This window comes from Lactuca serriola, chromosome 5 (assembly GCF_051521515.1).
Source record: "Lactuca serriola cultivar US96UC23 chromosome 5, Lser_US96UC23_V15, whole genome shotgun sequence".
Lineage (NCBI taxonomy): Eukaryota > Viridiplantae > Streptophyta > Magnoliopsida > Asterales > Asteraceae > Lactuca > Lactuca serriola.
In genome coordinates this window covers 239,138,440-239,153,565 of record NC_136412.1, presented here as the reverse complement: position 1 = coordinate 239,153,565, position 15,126 = coordinate 239,138,440, and the positions used below count along the sequence as shown (strand labels likewise).

General features: G+C 38.0%; 1 protein-coding gene across 2 annotated transcripts; it reads right to left on the bottom strand.

Moving 5' to 3' along the window:
• Positions 1–4,417: 4,417 nt before the first annotated feature.
• Positions 4,418–7,622, bottom strand: LOC145053797 (pentatricopeptide repeat-containing protein At2g22410, mitochondrial-like). Of its 2 annotated transcripts, none has more exons than XM_079001901.1 (2): positions 5,599–7,622; positions 4,418–5,529 (listed from the first exon to the last, which is right to left on the bottom strand). In XM_079001901.1, exon 1 carries the CDS (start codon positions 7,290–7,292, stop codon positions 5,643–5,645), a length of 1,650 nt encoding a protein of 549 aa, XP_078858027.1. In that variant the 5' UTR covers positions 7,293–7,622; the 3' UTR covers positions 4,418–5,529; positions 5,599–5,642. The 2 variants fall into 2 exon arrangements, with proteins under 2 accessions (XP_078858027.1, XP_078858026.1); XM_079001900.1 differs by having other exon boundaries at positions 5,620–7,621.
• Between the last annotated feature and the right edge of the window lie 7,504 nt (positions 7,623–15,126).

The following is a 15,126-nucleotide window of genomic DNA, read 5'->3' as shown; positions in this document are numbered from 1 at the left end:
GTTGAAAATAATTAGGGAAAGAATGTTAGCAGCTCAGGACCGTCAAAAGAGCTATGCTGACAAAAAGCGAAGACCGATGACTTTTGAAGTTGGAGATTCGGTTTTGCTTAAAGTCTCGCCATGGAAGGGACTTATAAGATTTGGTAAAAGGGGAAAGTTAAGTCCAAGGTTTATTGGACCGTTTAAAGTTCTTCAGAGGATTGGGAACCAAGCTTACAAGCTCGAACTACCAGAAGAACTGAATGGAATTCATAACACTTTTCATGTGTGTTATTTGAGGAAGTTCACGGGAGAAGTTCCCGACATAATTCCACTTTCGGAGTTGAGGATCGATGAGAACAAAAGGTTGATTGAGGAACCGGAGGCAATCGTTGACCGAAAGACTAAGAAGTTGCGACGTAAGATGGTTGAGTTAATGCTTGTCCGATGGAAACACACGAATGGGCCGAATCTCACCTGGGAAGCGGAGAGTGACATGATGAGTCGCTATCCGCATTTGTTTGCTGGTGTGTGATTCCGAGGACGGAATCATTCTAAGGTGGAGAGAATTGTAACGCCCGTGTTTCTAGGCTTGCCATTTTTAGCAATGTAATAGTCTAGGTTAGCCATTGTAACCCCAATTTGAAATAATAAAATGTATTATTTGTGAATTTGTGTATTATGTGAGTTATGTGTTTATTTGCTTAATTATGTGATGTAATTAAATTAAGAATAAAATAAGCGTCAAAATTAAAGTGTGAGATAAGCCCGATATCTTTGCATAAAGTTGTAGTGGTTGAAACAAGGATTCTGGAAATATAAGGAATGCTAAAATCCGAGTTATAACAAAGAAGTTATGACCTGTCGAAGTTTTGCGACGGAACCGGCACGACGCCGAGTGACGTAAAACATGAATTTAAGATAGAGCGATATTTAGCCTTAGCGATCTAAACGAAAGTCGTAGATTTCGTTAAACCGAGAGCGTGCGTAAAAGGAACGCCCAAATCTGACTTCGTATGATGAAGTTATGATTTTCTGAAGTTTCGACGTGGCAGTATGCAGCCCGAATACTCGATTTGAGATCGAGCGATTTCTAGCCGAAACAATCTAAATGAGAATCGAAGATCTCGTTGTTAGTAGCGAAACGATGAAAAGATAGGCGAGAATGGACGTCGGACGAAGAAGTTATGATTTTATAACGAAGTTTTCCTGTCCGAGCCTTCTAAAAATAATTAATAAAAATAAAAGTCAAAATTAGCCGACGGAGTCTAAACGAAAGTTGTAGAGCGTAGTCTCACCTTCACGTGGATATAAAGAACGTCGAAAACGGAGTTCGTATGAAGGAGATATGAATTTTTGAAATTTTAATAAATATTTAATATTTATTTTAATTTAACTCCGATATTATCCGAAGAGAAGCGAGGCGGTCTATCCGAAGTACGCAGCGCGTACTGCTGTACGCCCCGCGTACAGCGTAGGGCACTCGAGTTCTACGGAGTAGTGAGTCGTATGCAATGACGAAGATGGACCGGTGACGTAAGCGCTGACGACCACCGAGGCGTACGCCCCGCGCAGCCTCGTACGCCCCGCGTACGTGCGAGGGTTCAACACCTATAAAAGGGGGTCCGAAGCAGCCGAGTTTCCTTTGCAAATTCCTCATTCTCTCTAGCCCTTTTGCCTCGATTTGCGTGCCGACTATACCCCGAAGCCCCGGTAATATTCCCGAGCCCCGAAGCGAGATCCGAAGCCCCGAGAATCCCGAAGAGCGTTATTCCCGAGCCGAAGCCCTACCCGCGAGGAGCCGGTTTTTGTGAAGATCTTCCAGATCAACGGAGAGACGCTACTTCTATAAGCCGTAGTACTGTCGGATTATCTTCTGATCAAGTGAGTGTGTAGTTATTTTCTCTTCAACGCAATATTATGAAGTATTTAATATAAAATACGTGCTACGTGTATATGTTTTGTGGTTATATGTGTGAATGTATATTCTCTATGAAATACGTGTTATGTGTGTAAGCCTCATCTGTTATGTGGAATATGTATTGATTAAAGCATGCTATACAGGTTTTTAAACAGTGTATAAAAATGTATATTTTTATCTACTAATATGTTGGGTAAAACATGGGTAGATAATTGGTGTGTAATAAACATATGAGAGGCCTCGGTGTTATTGGTGTTATTCTAGTCATTCAGCAGAGTATGGATGACGACCACGGACTATTCTAGACTGTCCTGTGGAACACTAGCAGGCTCATTACCTGTAGGTGTTGTGAACGACGTGTTCACCGGTGTACTCTATCCCCCACATGGTTGCCTTTAGGACACTTATTGTCGAGGAAGCCCCTCTGCAGTAATGTCCGTCCCGATGAAAATCCTGAAATAAGTTCCTTATAATAGACGTTATTTTTAGGAACGTAAGGTGAGGATAACGGGAATGGGTAATCGGGTTTATTGTTAAATGTTGAAAATTAAATATAATTATTGTGGGTTTGAAAACCCTATATGCTCACCAGGCTCCCAAGCCTGACCCACTCAGTTTAATTGTATTACAGGAAGTGGCGCAAAAGCTTAAGATGGGCGAATCATCAAGTCATTTTTGTTTACAAGTCTGTATATGTATATATTTGTTGAACGACTTGTAATATCATCGTTTATGTTTTATGATCTGTATCGGAACATGACATCCCGACTTTTGATTATGAAATGAAATCATATTTCTATATGAAATGTTTTGATAAATATCTATCTTATCATGTTTTGTTTTTGGGAACAAATTCCACATCTCTTTTAAAATCAAACAGATTTACTCTGAAAATGTTTTAAAAAGCATAAATGAAATCGGTCTTTTCTGGCCGGGATCGAGGTGAGTTACCTTCTAGTAGAAATGGGTCTAAGGCACCAAGGCCGACACACTAGTAGTTGATTATAGTTGAGATGATTATCTTTGTGATAATTGTCTAGTTTGCTACTACCTGGTATGTTTATGTGCTAGCATGATATGTTATATGTGATAGTGGCAGTAGGAGGGGACCAGTCCCCAAGTTTGGTTACTAGGTTCGAAGGGTAGGTCAGGCACCCCCTATATGTCTGATAGTATGTTTATGTTATGATATATGTGGTAGTAGTAGTAGGGGTGAAATAGTCCCCGGAGTTCGGTTGTTAGGACCGAAGGGTAGGTCAGCACCCCAGAATGGCTTGATATGGGTAGGTCAGCACCCCAAAACGGCTTGACATGAGTAGGTCAGCACCTCAGAACGACTTGACATGGGTAGGTCGGCACCCCAGAATGGCTGAACCGAGTAGGTCGGGCACCCTAGAATTGCCTGACAATATGTATGCTATGTGATTGTATGGTATGTGGTATGATGAGGGAACTCACTAAGCTTTGTGCTTACAGTTTTTAGTTTTGTTTCAGGTACCTCTCCAACGAAGGGGAAGGAGCCGGCGTGGTAGCTGCACATCACACACACATCAGTTTTCCGCATTTTGTGATTCATGGGATTGTACTATGTTTTTATTACTACTTGATGATATGATTTGGAGACATGATTACTATGGTGTTATGGATTGTTATATTCTCGACTATGTTATGATAAACGATTTTATAAGTTAATTAAAAAATGAAAATTTTGGCTTGAAAATTTGGGATGTTACAATTTTCAAACAAATAGAGTTTATATTAATATTTGAGTTTTTGAGTCTATTGGCCTGTACCACTTTATGAAGCAACATATGTCAGTAACTTTTTCGTGTCAGATTAAGATTGTAGAGTCAGACCGGTGTGCATCATAATAAGTGCATCATAATAAACCAAACATGAAGAAAAACAAAGAAAATGGTGAGTTTTTGGTGGTTGATAGCCGATAGAGAACAGAGAATGAAAAACGAAATTCAGGAGAAACGGAGATAGTTTATGGAAGTGAAAAAGAAGATGAAAGAGTATTGATAAATAATCGAGCTTAATGAAACTAATACCTCCACTGCGAGCACCAAAAACACAACCCACAACAGCCTGAATCCACCCTCACCAAAACCGACTCCAACATGGTTACCATTTTCATTGTAACCAAAAAACACAAGAAAGGTACATCTTCCAACTGATTTGGGATTTTAAAGATGAATTTGAGAGATAATAGAAACCATCGATGATTTTCATTGTTTGTCGTGATTTAATTGAATAAGAATAAGGCGTTGCTCATCTGATTGGAAGAGGGATTCAAGTTCTTGGTCTTCCTCATGTTTTTCAATACCCGAATTGAGGATCCTGATAGCAAATCAAGATGTTTAAAATACAAAGCATATAACAAAGTAGATACTTGAAATTATTATCGTGTGTTATTAAAAAAGAAAGACGTATACATTCCCTTACATTCGGAAGAGCTAGGAGATTCCAAGAAGCATGAACAACTATAAAATAAAACATAAATGCGAAAACAAATATAAAAAATTATCAGGGAAATGGAATTTCAAATAACTTAAGACCCCATAAACATATACTGTTGCACCTACTCCCTACAATACACCATATATATATTTTTATGAACCTTAACGATCTATTACAACCACAAAGCACACTTTAAGTTGTGTTTGTTCGTTGAGACATTTTATCAAACAGTTAATATGCATAGTCAAAAAATTAATATATGAAAAAAGTAAATTCGAAAAAATAGAAAGAAATAAATATATAGACCAAAAAAAATATGTTAAGAACTGTTGGTTTATAAGGCTTGAATCGAATATCTTCAAGAAGTCATTGAGCACCAGCCATCAGCGACATAGGTTGTGGCTTCATCCTGTTTTCCGTCTTCTCCTCTTAGTATCTCCCTCTCAATCGATCTCCTTTACTTGTCGGTTTCATTTGGGTAACTTCCTTCTAATATGTGCGGTAATTGGAGATGCAAGAAGATGCATCATTCAGTCGTGGTTAATTGGAAGAGTGGGGCGGTGAGCTAGAGTTCGTGATAGCGAGAACCACCGGAAAAGGAAACCTTGTTTAAACTAACTGGTTTAATCTTCAAGTCATGTTATATTTTGTTTTATGATATTAATTTTTTTTTTAATATATGTATTCAAGAATTTAATAAATTCATTTCAAAAGTTCTATAAAAGTTTATATATTTTTTATATCGCGGATCATAAATCTAGTTAACCCGACATATTTCAACCAACCATTAAACTCAATACCAAAATAATAGGATCTAATTGGTGGAGCATTATTCATCACAAAAAAAAAGTTTGAATAATATCCTTCATATTTTGTGGAATATTATTCATCACACAAACCTTCTTTTTATTAAAATAATAGTATTTTAGTTGGTTTGTTATTTTTTATAACTATTATAATTATTATATTAGAATTTATAATATTAAAATATGTTTTCATATGGTTGCAAAATAATAAAACCGCTTTAGTGTAAATTTTAATGTCTAAGGTCACCATGAAGATTGGTTGCAAGCAAGCACCGGTGTTGCAACCAATAATAGATCTTCCACTGGTAACATCCCCTCCAAATCTTTGTAAACTTGTTGCTTCAAGGCTTCCACCATAGACTGCAAATCATATTAATGTTACAAGATGACTAGGGTTTACTAAAAAAGCAAATGATTATGAAGTAAAACCTTTTGAAAGAAAATATATACAATTATTTCTTATCATGTTTTTTTTAGCTGGCACCAATGGAAAACTCAACCCAGCTACCAGCCTTTTGCTTCTTAACACCTCTTTTAATCCCCATGTCCCTCATCTCAATCGCACGACTCCACGACCCCTTTTCACTATGTATCTTTATTAACATATTATAAATACTGGAATAGTCTCTTCCTAAATTTTCAAGCCCATTTACAACCTCATAACATGAATGCAATCCACAACCAGCAAGCAATGCACCCCACACACCCACATCAGGTTCAAAAGGCATCTCCTTCACCAATCTCACTGCCTTATCAACTTCACCTGCTTTCCCATATAAATCCACCATGCAAGTATAATGCTTCATCTCTGCTTCAATTCCATATCTTTCCACCATTGAGTGAAAATGGTGTTCGCCTTCTTCAACAAGCCCTCCATGCACACAAGCCGATAGTACATTGATGTAAGTCACATGATCAGGCTTCATACCACTTTCAGTCATTTTCTTGAATTCGGATAAAGCTTGGTGTGCCAATCCATGCCTTGCATAGCCTCCAATGATGGAGTTCCATGAAACTGTGTTCTTGGTTTTCATGGAGTCGAATATGGTGAATGCAGATTTGATGTCCCCACATTTGGTGTACATGTCAATGAGGGAGGTTGAGAGGACGAGTTCTTGACATAATCCAGATTTTAAAATGCATGAGTGAAGCTGGTTTCCAAGGAGAAACTTGGAGCAACCTGCACATGCGTCTAGGAGAGTTGAAAAGGTGAAATGGTTGGGAGACGTGTTGGAATTTAGCATTGAGATGAATAGTTGTATGGCATTGGTGTAGTTTTCTTGTTGGACATACCCTTTGATCATTGCAGTCCAGGAGACAACGTTCTTTTGTGGCATTTTGTCGAACATGCGGCGTGCTTGGTTGATATTTCTGTTTTTGATGTACCCATCAACTAAGGTGGTCCAGGAAATGATGTTAACTTCAGGCATCATGTCAAAGGTCATCTGTGCCTCGGCTATGAAGCCCAAATCCATGTAACCTACTAGCAATGCGTTCCATGTACTGGTATCTTTTGTATGGATGTCATCAAACACACGACACAGGCTAGAACGATCCATTAAATGGGTATATCCCCTCATCAATGCTGACCCCACGAAGACATTGGAATGAAGGCCTAAGTGAAGAATGAGAGAATGAAGCTGCGGAACCAAGACATGAAACGTGTTCAAGAAACCGCTGATTATGGTTGAAAATGTGAATTGGTTGGGCCTTTCCCCAGCTCTGTTCATTTGCAAGAACAGTTGGTGGAGTTTGTGTGGATCTTTGATCTTGTTCAAACCGGACAGCATGGTATTCCATGAAACGACATCTCTCATGGGCATTTTATCGAATAGGTCATGAGCGGACTGCATCTGGTTGTGTCTGATGTGGCCAGTGATCATGGAGTTCCAAGCGACAGTATTACAAGATGCGGGATTTTCATCAAACAGCTTGCGAGCAGCGTTTATGTTTCCATCGCGGATATAGTCTTGAATGAGATTGGTGGTCGAAAGAGTGAATATCAGGCATACAGATGCAGGGGAAATGAGTTTCGGTGATCGTAGGAGCAACTGACTGTGGAAGACTCCCCAAGATGATCGAGGGACCTGGTTCCACTTTGGCGTAAGAGAGTGCATTGACATCAAATTATTCAGTTATCTGGTCTACTCAAACTCTATTCTCCAATTCCAAGATTAAAAACAAAACATTCAGCCTCAAAACCTTTGTCATCCCACCAACCACCTTGGCCATGTCGATTGGGATCGGAGCTCCCCTGTTCACTATCTTCAAATTATAAAACAATGGAGTATAATATATTACTAGCAGTATAAAATCAAATTATAAGGAGCATGGTTGTCAGTTTTTCAAACACTACGTATTAATAATATATGCAGGGACGTATTGGTTTTCGTCAAAGTATAAAACTTTTTATTCTCGTTTCTAAAGTTTGAAAGTTTGGAACAAATTAGGAGCTGTTGGATACTCATCTTTTTGGAATCACTTGAATTTCGTCAACCAACTTTGACTATTTGTTTATATCAGATTAGAAAACCATAATAATCAAGTACATTAGTTTAACCGTTTTAATCACCTCCACTAATTTTCAACAAAACATGTCTGTATCCCTTAAGAAAGGGAGTTGACTAGTTGAGTGATGATCCTTTATAATTTTCTAAAAGCTTGATTTTAACTTGTACAATGACTTTAAAATAGGAAAACCCATACTCTAACAATAGAAATTGTTTGAAGAGCATGATCCGTTAGAAAAAACTTTCATTCATAATCATTTCACTTCACAATATGCTATAAAGTATAAACTAACAGATGGGTAACAACTATGGCCTCCAAACAGTTCCTACTATTTGAATAATCAATGCTTCTTGTAAAAGATTCTATTTATTATTGAAAGTAACATCCTATGGTCAAAATCTAGTATATAGAAACCACATTAAATCATCAATTAGAAGTAACTAGATAACCGATTTATAAAAAAGGACATGGACGCTTTCTCATATGTTTAACAATGGATTTTAGTTACTTATGGTATTAGAGGTACAACTATTTCATTTTTTATTTGTAGTCTCTGATTCATTTGATCCATCTAAAAATTTGCAAGAAAGTCACATACTCCCACTTAGGGGCTGGTTGTTTTTTGTGTGAAGATCTGCGCAACCACTTTTGTCTGCGCCGCACAGACAACGCGCAGACATATGCCCTCGCAGATTGTTTGCTTTTTGGAAGTGCGCAGATCAGAAAACGTCTGCGCGAGGTCTTCCTGGCGCAGACATGGGCCACTGTCTTCAAAGGTCTTCAGACCTCATTTTAACCTAAACCAAAAAAAAAAAAAAACATGGGCCACCGTGCAGTTTTTTTTTCTTTCTTTTTTTTGTTAAAAATGTATTTTTAATGTTTATGACATGAAATTAAGTTTAAAAAATCAATTTATTTTAACATCCCGCAGACGTTAAAAACAAACAGTCTTCTTATTGCAGACTGCAGACATTTGGTCCACCTCTTCTGCCGCAGAGGCTTGCAGATGTGGTCCGCAGACTGCAGACATTTTGACTTCAAAAAAACAAACAACACCTTAAAGCTACCAATTACAATCTACACACCCATCTATCACAACCACTCACCTTTGTTTTGTTTTTGGTTTCTTTTTGTGACTGCATCATACATTAACATGAAAGAAGAAAAAATATTTACCATTTTTGTCCTTGCGTATTATTATGAACATCATGAAAAGAAAAAAAAGATTTACCATTTTTTTCCTTACATATTCTTATTAACATCATGAATAATGATAAGAGGAGTCAAACAAACTTACCAATATCCAAATGTTTTTTTGACGTTCAATGGTAGCATTAACTTATTTATGTGTATGACTTAAAAACTGTCATATAATATCACAATAAACAATATTAAACTCTCCAACCATCTCCTCTTTCAAAACTTCCAACCATTGGGATAGACGACTTTAACGGCAACTATAATGGCGAAAGAGGGGGAGATGGTGTGATTTTCATGAGAAGATTTATAGATAATACTGAAATTCAGGATAGAAATTATACGTATCCGATTTTTGATATACAAGTAAGAATTATTAACCTGTTCATGCATAATAATGTTGTTCTTTATGTTTAATAATTTCTTTTCAAACGGCTCTTTATGTTTAATAATTTATACTATTCAATTTTAAAGATTAAACAAATATTATATAAACTACTTGTAACACCGTAAATTTTCAAACAAAAAATTTTCATTTTTAAAACACGTAAAACTCACATATTATATTTCATAAAACCACAAGTGTCTCAAATGTCAACATAAATCCACACATAAAAGTCAAATCCCAGAATTCTCAACAAAATCTCGAACAGGTGTGTACAATCATGTTGGCGCTTTCCCGCGATCCTAAGAAGTACTTGAAACACACATCACACAACACGGTAAGCACAAAGCTTAACGAGTTCCCCAAAATACCACATACACAATAATAAGCCTCTCATGGCTATAACTCGGCATGGACCCAGCGGTCTCATGCGTTTCGGTGTGGACCCTCTGGTCGTGTGTCTTAGTGAGGACCCTCCGGTCTCACAACTCGGTTTGGACCCTCCGATCTTGTCTCAATGGAACCCTCCGGTCCCATAACTCGGTTTGGACCCTCGGGTACTATCTCAGTACAACACAGAATATAGCATATACATCACACATACAAAATGCCTAATATGACGTAACTTAAATAAGCACAAAAGACCCTCCGGTCACACATAGATACCACTTATGGTAAGTATAGTGAGAAGACTCACCTCATAAGTAAGCAAAGAAAACTGGATACCCCTCGAACAGTCTAATCTCCACCTACATGTAATAAGCATCTCTAATTAACTCATAAAGATCACAATGTCATATAAATCACGCTAAACTCTTTCTAACTCTTGAGATGGGTAAAAGACCATTTTACCCCCTCCACGGCCCCCATAAACCCTGTCTTGACCAAACCCTAAAGTCAATAGAAGTCAACACTCGAGTCAACTGCCCATGTTGACCCAACTCGCCGAGTGCACCTAAGTGACTCGCCGAGTCCCTGCTGTTCCTCAGAATGTTGCGAAAACCCAAATTAACTCGTCGAGTTGTCTCATCAACTCGCCGAGTCACCCTTATCTAGACTCATCGGGGAAAACCCTAGCCGACTCGTCGAGTCAGCTCGTTGACTTGGCGAGTCCCTTCAGTCTAAATTCTCATTCAAACGTTTTAAAGCAGATCTACTACTCCACACCCTAGATCTAGGCTCCCAAGGCTCGAATGTCACGTAAAGCTTCAATCTTTACGTTCATGTATGGCATATTTTGCTCCAAAATGCCAATACAACTCTAACAAGGGTGTTTAAGCACCAAACTCTTATATGGATGAATAAAGTTGGGACCTTTAGACTCTATGGACCTCACAAGGTCCAGATCTGAAGTCTATACCTTCTGATAGACTCAATGCACTCAATGTCCCAACAAAAGGTGGTAAAAGCCCTAACTTCCATAATCATGAGATCTAACCAATAAGATGAGAAAGGTGTAGGCTTTTTACCTTCCACAAAAGCTCTGGTCGATATAACACTAGATCCAACAATCTCTCCTCGTTCCTTGATGGATAATCTCATCTTCTCCTCAAAAGATGCACTAGAATACTCAAAGATTAGCTCTATAACTCTCTTAGCTCACTACAAACATTTAGGGTTTCACACAGGGGAGTTGGGCAGCTGGTGAGGCGGAAATGAGAACAAAAGTTCTCTTAAATAGGCCCCAACCCCGGAGATTTAGGGTTTCACCTCATAGCGCCAACTTGGCGAGTCAGCTCTTTGACTCGTCGAGTCGATCATTAAACCCACGTGACCAAATTGGACTCTACTCGACGAGTTAGGCTCACAAATCATCGAGTCACTCATGAAGTCCTAATAATAAATTATAATAATAAATGAAAGAAATACTTGGGAGTTGGGATGTTACAATTCTCCCCCACTAGAATCAGACTTCGCCCTCGAAGTCAGGCTCTGAAAACAACTCTGGATACTGCTCGCGCATCTCGGACTCCGGCTCCCAAGTACACTTGGACCCCTTCCGATGTTGCCCCTGGACCTGAACTAGGGGCACCTCTTTGTTTCTCAAAACCTTCACTTTCCGATCCAAAATCGCAATCGGCCTCCCGATATAATTCAGACTCGCATCCACCTGAATATCCTCTAAGGGTACCACTACCGTTTCATCGGCTACACACTTCATCAACTGAGACATGTGGAAGGTGCTATGAATCTGGCTCAACTCTGCTGGTAACTCTAATCGATAGGTTACCCTACCAACCCTGGCAATCACTTTGAAAGGACCAATGTATCGGGGCCCCAGCTTGCCCAAGTGTCTAAAACTTCTGAAAAAATCTCTTTGTTTCCATATATACTTTCCATAAATTCTCTTTGTGTTACCTGACCATATTTTTTCTCGATAACCACATCTCTACAAATATATAATCAAAATGTCATATATTATTATTTATATAATAATCATATATGAATATGTCTACAAAATAAAGTTACTTATGATGTATCTCATTGCAAGTTGAGCAACCATGCACAAGCAATACTCTTCTAAAGTGTCAACTTAGGTTTTTTGTCTCTATCCTGCATTTGTAAGGTGATTTGAAAGGATCGACAGGCTTTTTCGGTCTTGATTCATCCATATCATGCTTTGATGGTCCTCCTTCTGTAGGAACTGCTACAGACAAAATACATGTTCTCATAAGGTGTTAAACACCATACTCCTCATATTGATGAATAAAGTTGGGAATTTTAGGCTCTAGGGACCTCACAAAGTCCAGATCTAAGGTTTAAACCTCTAGATAACTTAGTATTCTTGAAGTCCTAAATAATATGTGATGAAAACCCTAACTTCTTAACTCATGAGATCTAACCAAATAAAGGGGAAAGGTTCAAGCTTTTTACCTTCCTCTTGAAGCTCTGGACAAAATGGCATGAACCCCAACAACTCCTTCTTGTTTCTTGCTGAATAAACTCCTCTTCCTCCTCAAAGATGCACTAAAATCCTTCAAGGCTAGCTTGGAGACTCTCTTAGATCACTACACTCGCTTAGGGTTTCACACCGAAGGGTTAGGCAGCTGGTGAGGCAGAAATGGGGGTATAAGTTCCCTTATATAGGCCCCAACCCCGGGAAATTAGGGTTTCTCTGCCCAGCACCTACTCGACGAGTCGGCTCTCTGAATCGTCGAGTCCATTCATTAATCCTTACTCGACTCTACTTGACGAGTTGGACTCACAACTCGTCGAGTCACTCCATAAACCTCAAAAATTAAACACACAATAATATACATGAAAGTCCGGATGTTACACATAAAGTTTGCACCTTTATGCCATGAAATCCCTCCATGCTTCTTGGGCCAAAAACTTAACAAAAGTGGAGATGAAGAGATCTAAGCATTCAATGGACAAGTTAGGATCTTTTTACCTCTAATGAACCAGAAATGGAGCTCAACTTCTGGATCTACTCTTCTCCTTCAGGTCCTTGCTCCTTCTCAAGAATCCTCTTCTTCAAATTCACAAAGAACACACAAAAATGGCTCAAAACACTCAAAAGTGGATTAGGGTTTTGTGGCTAGGGCTTGGGGTGACGGAGGCTGCAAATAAAGCTAACCTTTGGAGGTTAAGGTGTTTAAATAGGGTGCAAAACCCTGAAATTAGGGTTTCACTCTGTCAAGCCTTACTCGTCGAGTAGGCTTCAAGTCTCGCGTCCAAATTCCATTCCTACTCGACGAGTTTGGGGCCTCCAAGTCGTCGAGTCCCTTTGCAAAAATGAATAATTTGATTTAAAATACATACCAGGAACCGGACGTTACAGATGCCACATAAATCCATCAGGATTCGGTGTGTTTCATATAGATTTCAATGACTTCTAAACGAATCAAAAGCCTTTTAAGAGGTTGGAACCATTCGATTCAACATTCGACATGATTTACCCAAAAGCTCATATTCTTTTAAGCCTTTCTGATTATGGATGTTTGCTTGTTCGTTTACCCCATTTAGCCATTTTTTCTATAATAAGCTGATGCTTATTATTTCTAACATAATATATTTGGCTTGGTTGGATGATAGGGGAGTGCTTTCTAAAACTCTTTACATTTTTAAACCTAAAATGTCTTTATCTTGAGTAATCAATGTGATATATGTTTACATTTTGATATTGTCTTTGGGGAAATTATTTGGATAATATTATATGGTATATCATATTCCCTTCCTGATGATTTTACATATTTTTCAATAAAATTTCTATTGATATTTGGTACCATATGTGGTTCAAATATGTAACTAAAATGTTTGATCATCAACGGAGTCTTGCCAAAGGCTTCATCATCATCAATCAATGCAATGAAAACAAAGTCATCAAGCATGTGATAATAATTTTAATGTTATGGTAAAATATCAAAAAAAAAGTGATCCACTCATATGACTTACAAGGGTCCTTATGAGAAGAGAAACAAAATGTTTGACTGTTTGTAGTATGATACAGTTCAAACATCAAAACATATGAGAATTCGTATAAAAACAAAATGTTTATTATATGATACACTTTTAAACATTCAAATTAGACATAGGGTGACCGACGGGAGAAACTTACCCCTTACTTTCTTCACCTCAATTAATTTGCCATTCTTTATTCTGAAAAATTAGAAAATGGATCCAGTTCTGCCATTCTTTGTAGTTGATTTGTAATAAGTTCCTATAAGCAACAATGGATACTATAATATACCAAAAATTAAAATATCTACAATAAAACATGAAATCGTGAATGATGAGAATAAATCTAAACTAGCTAGCAGTTCTAAGGTAACCCTATTGGATATGAAAATGTATTCCAATCAACCATTAAATTCAATACAAAAATAGTAGGATCGAATTAATGAAATACTATCCATCACATAAAAACACAAAAAATGGTTTGTATAGTTCCTTTCATTTTTGTGGGATATTATTCATCACATGAACCCTTTTTTAGTAAAATATAGTAAATCACGTGCATGGTCCCTATTGTTTGGGATAACCTACGTGCTTGGTCTCTATTTCATTTTTCTTAACTCAAATAGTCCCTAAACATAATTTTATTGTGCGCTTAGTCCCCGTCTGATCTAAAAAAAAGACTATTTTGCCATTTCATTTCTTTTTTTAATTTGTTAATTATTTATTTATTAAAAAAATATTATTAAAAACAATCGGGTCCCACCCCTTACCTTCACCCATCCCACCCACCGTCTCTTAATCATCATCATCGACATATTTCTTCCAAAAACAATTGGCTACCACCATTACACACTCCTTCATCCTTCCCTTCCCCTACCTTTGCTGGAAATCTTCTCTCTCCTTTACATTTGCCAAAAAGCTCTTAACCGCCTCCTTACTATTTCAAGTCGAACATCAATTTCTCTCGCCAGAAAGCCTAACACCCTCTCATCCGTCAACATCATCGCCTTCTTCTCCCTCGATCAAGAAGAAGGGGTGATACTCGAGCTTAAGGCTCAATCCTTACATCAGAGGACGTGTTAGCGACTTACCATTGCTTCTTGGACGACCATCGACCTTTGGACAAGCGTTGGTGGTGTTAGGGTTCCACCACTGCTTCAGAGGTTGCCCTACGAACGGATTTGTTTGTTTCCCTTCCATTTCTATCCTTACCATTCTTTATGTGTATTATGATTGAATCAAACCAAAGACGGTGCCCTAAAATGATAGGATTAAAGATATGTATCCTAACTCTCTGGGTGATTTGGGTATATTAGGATTTAAAGCATTTGGTTTATGATTTGTGATTCGTTTGTTCTTTAGACCGGTTCAACTTGCAAACTCGAATTTCATGTATTAGAATGTACCCCCATAATTGATGCTCTTTACCGTCACAAACATCCATATTTGTCTTCGATACTACG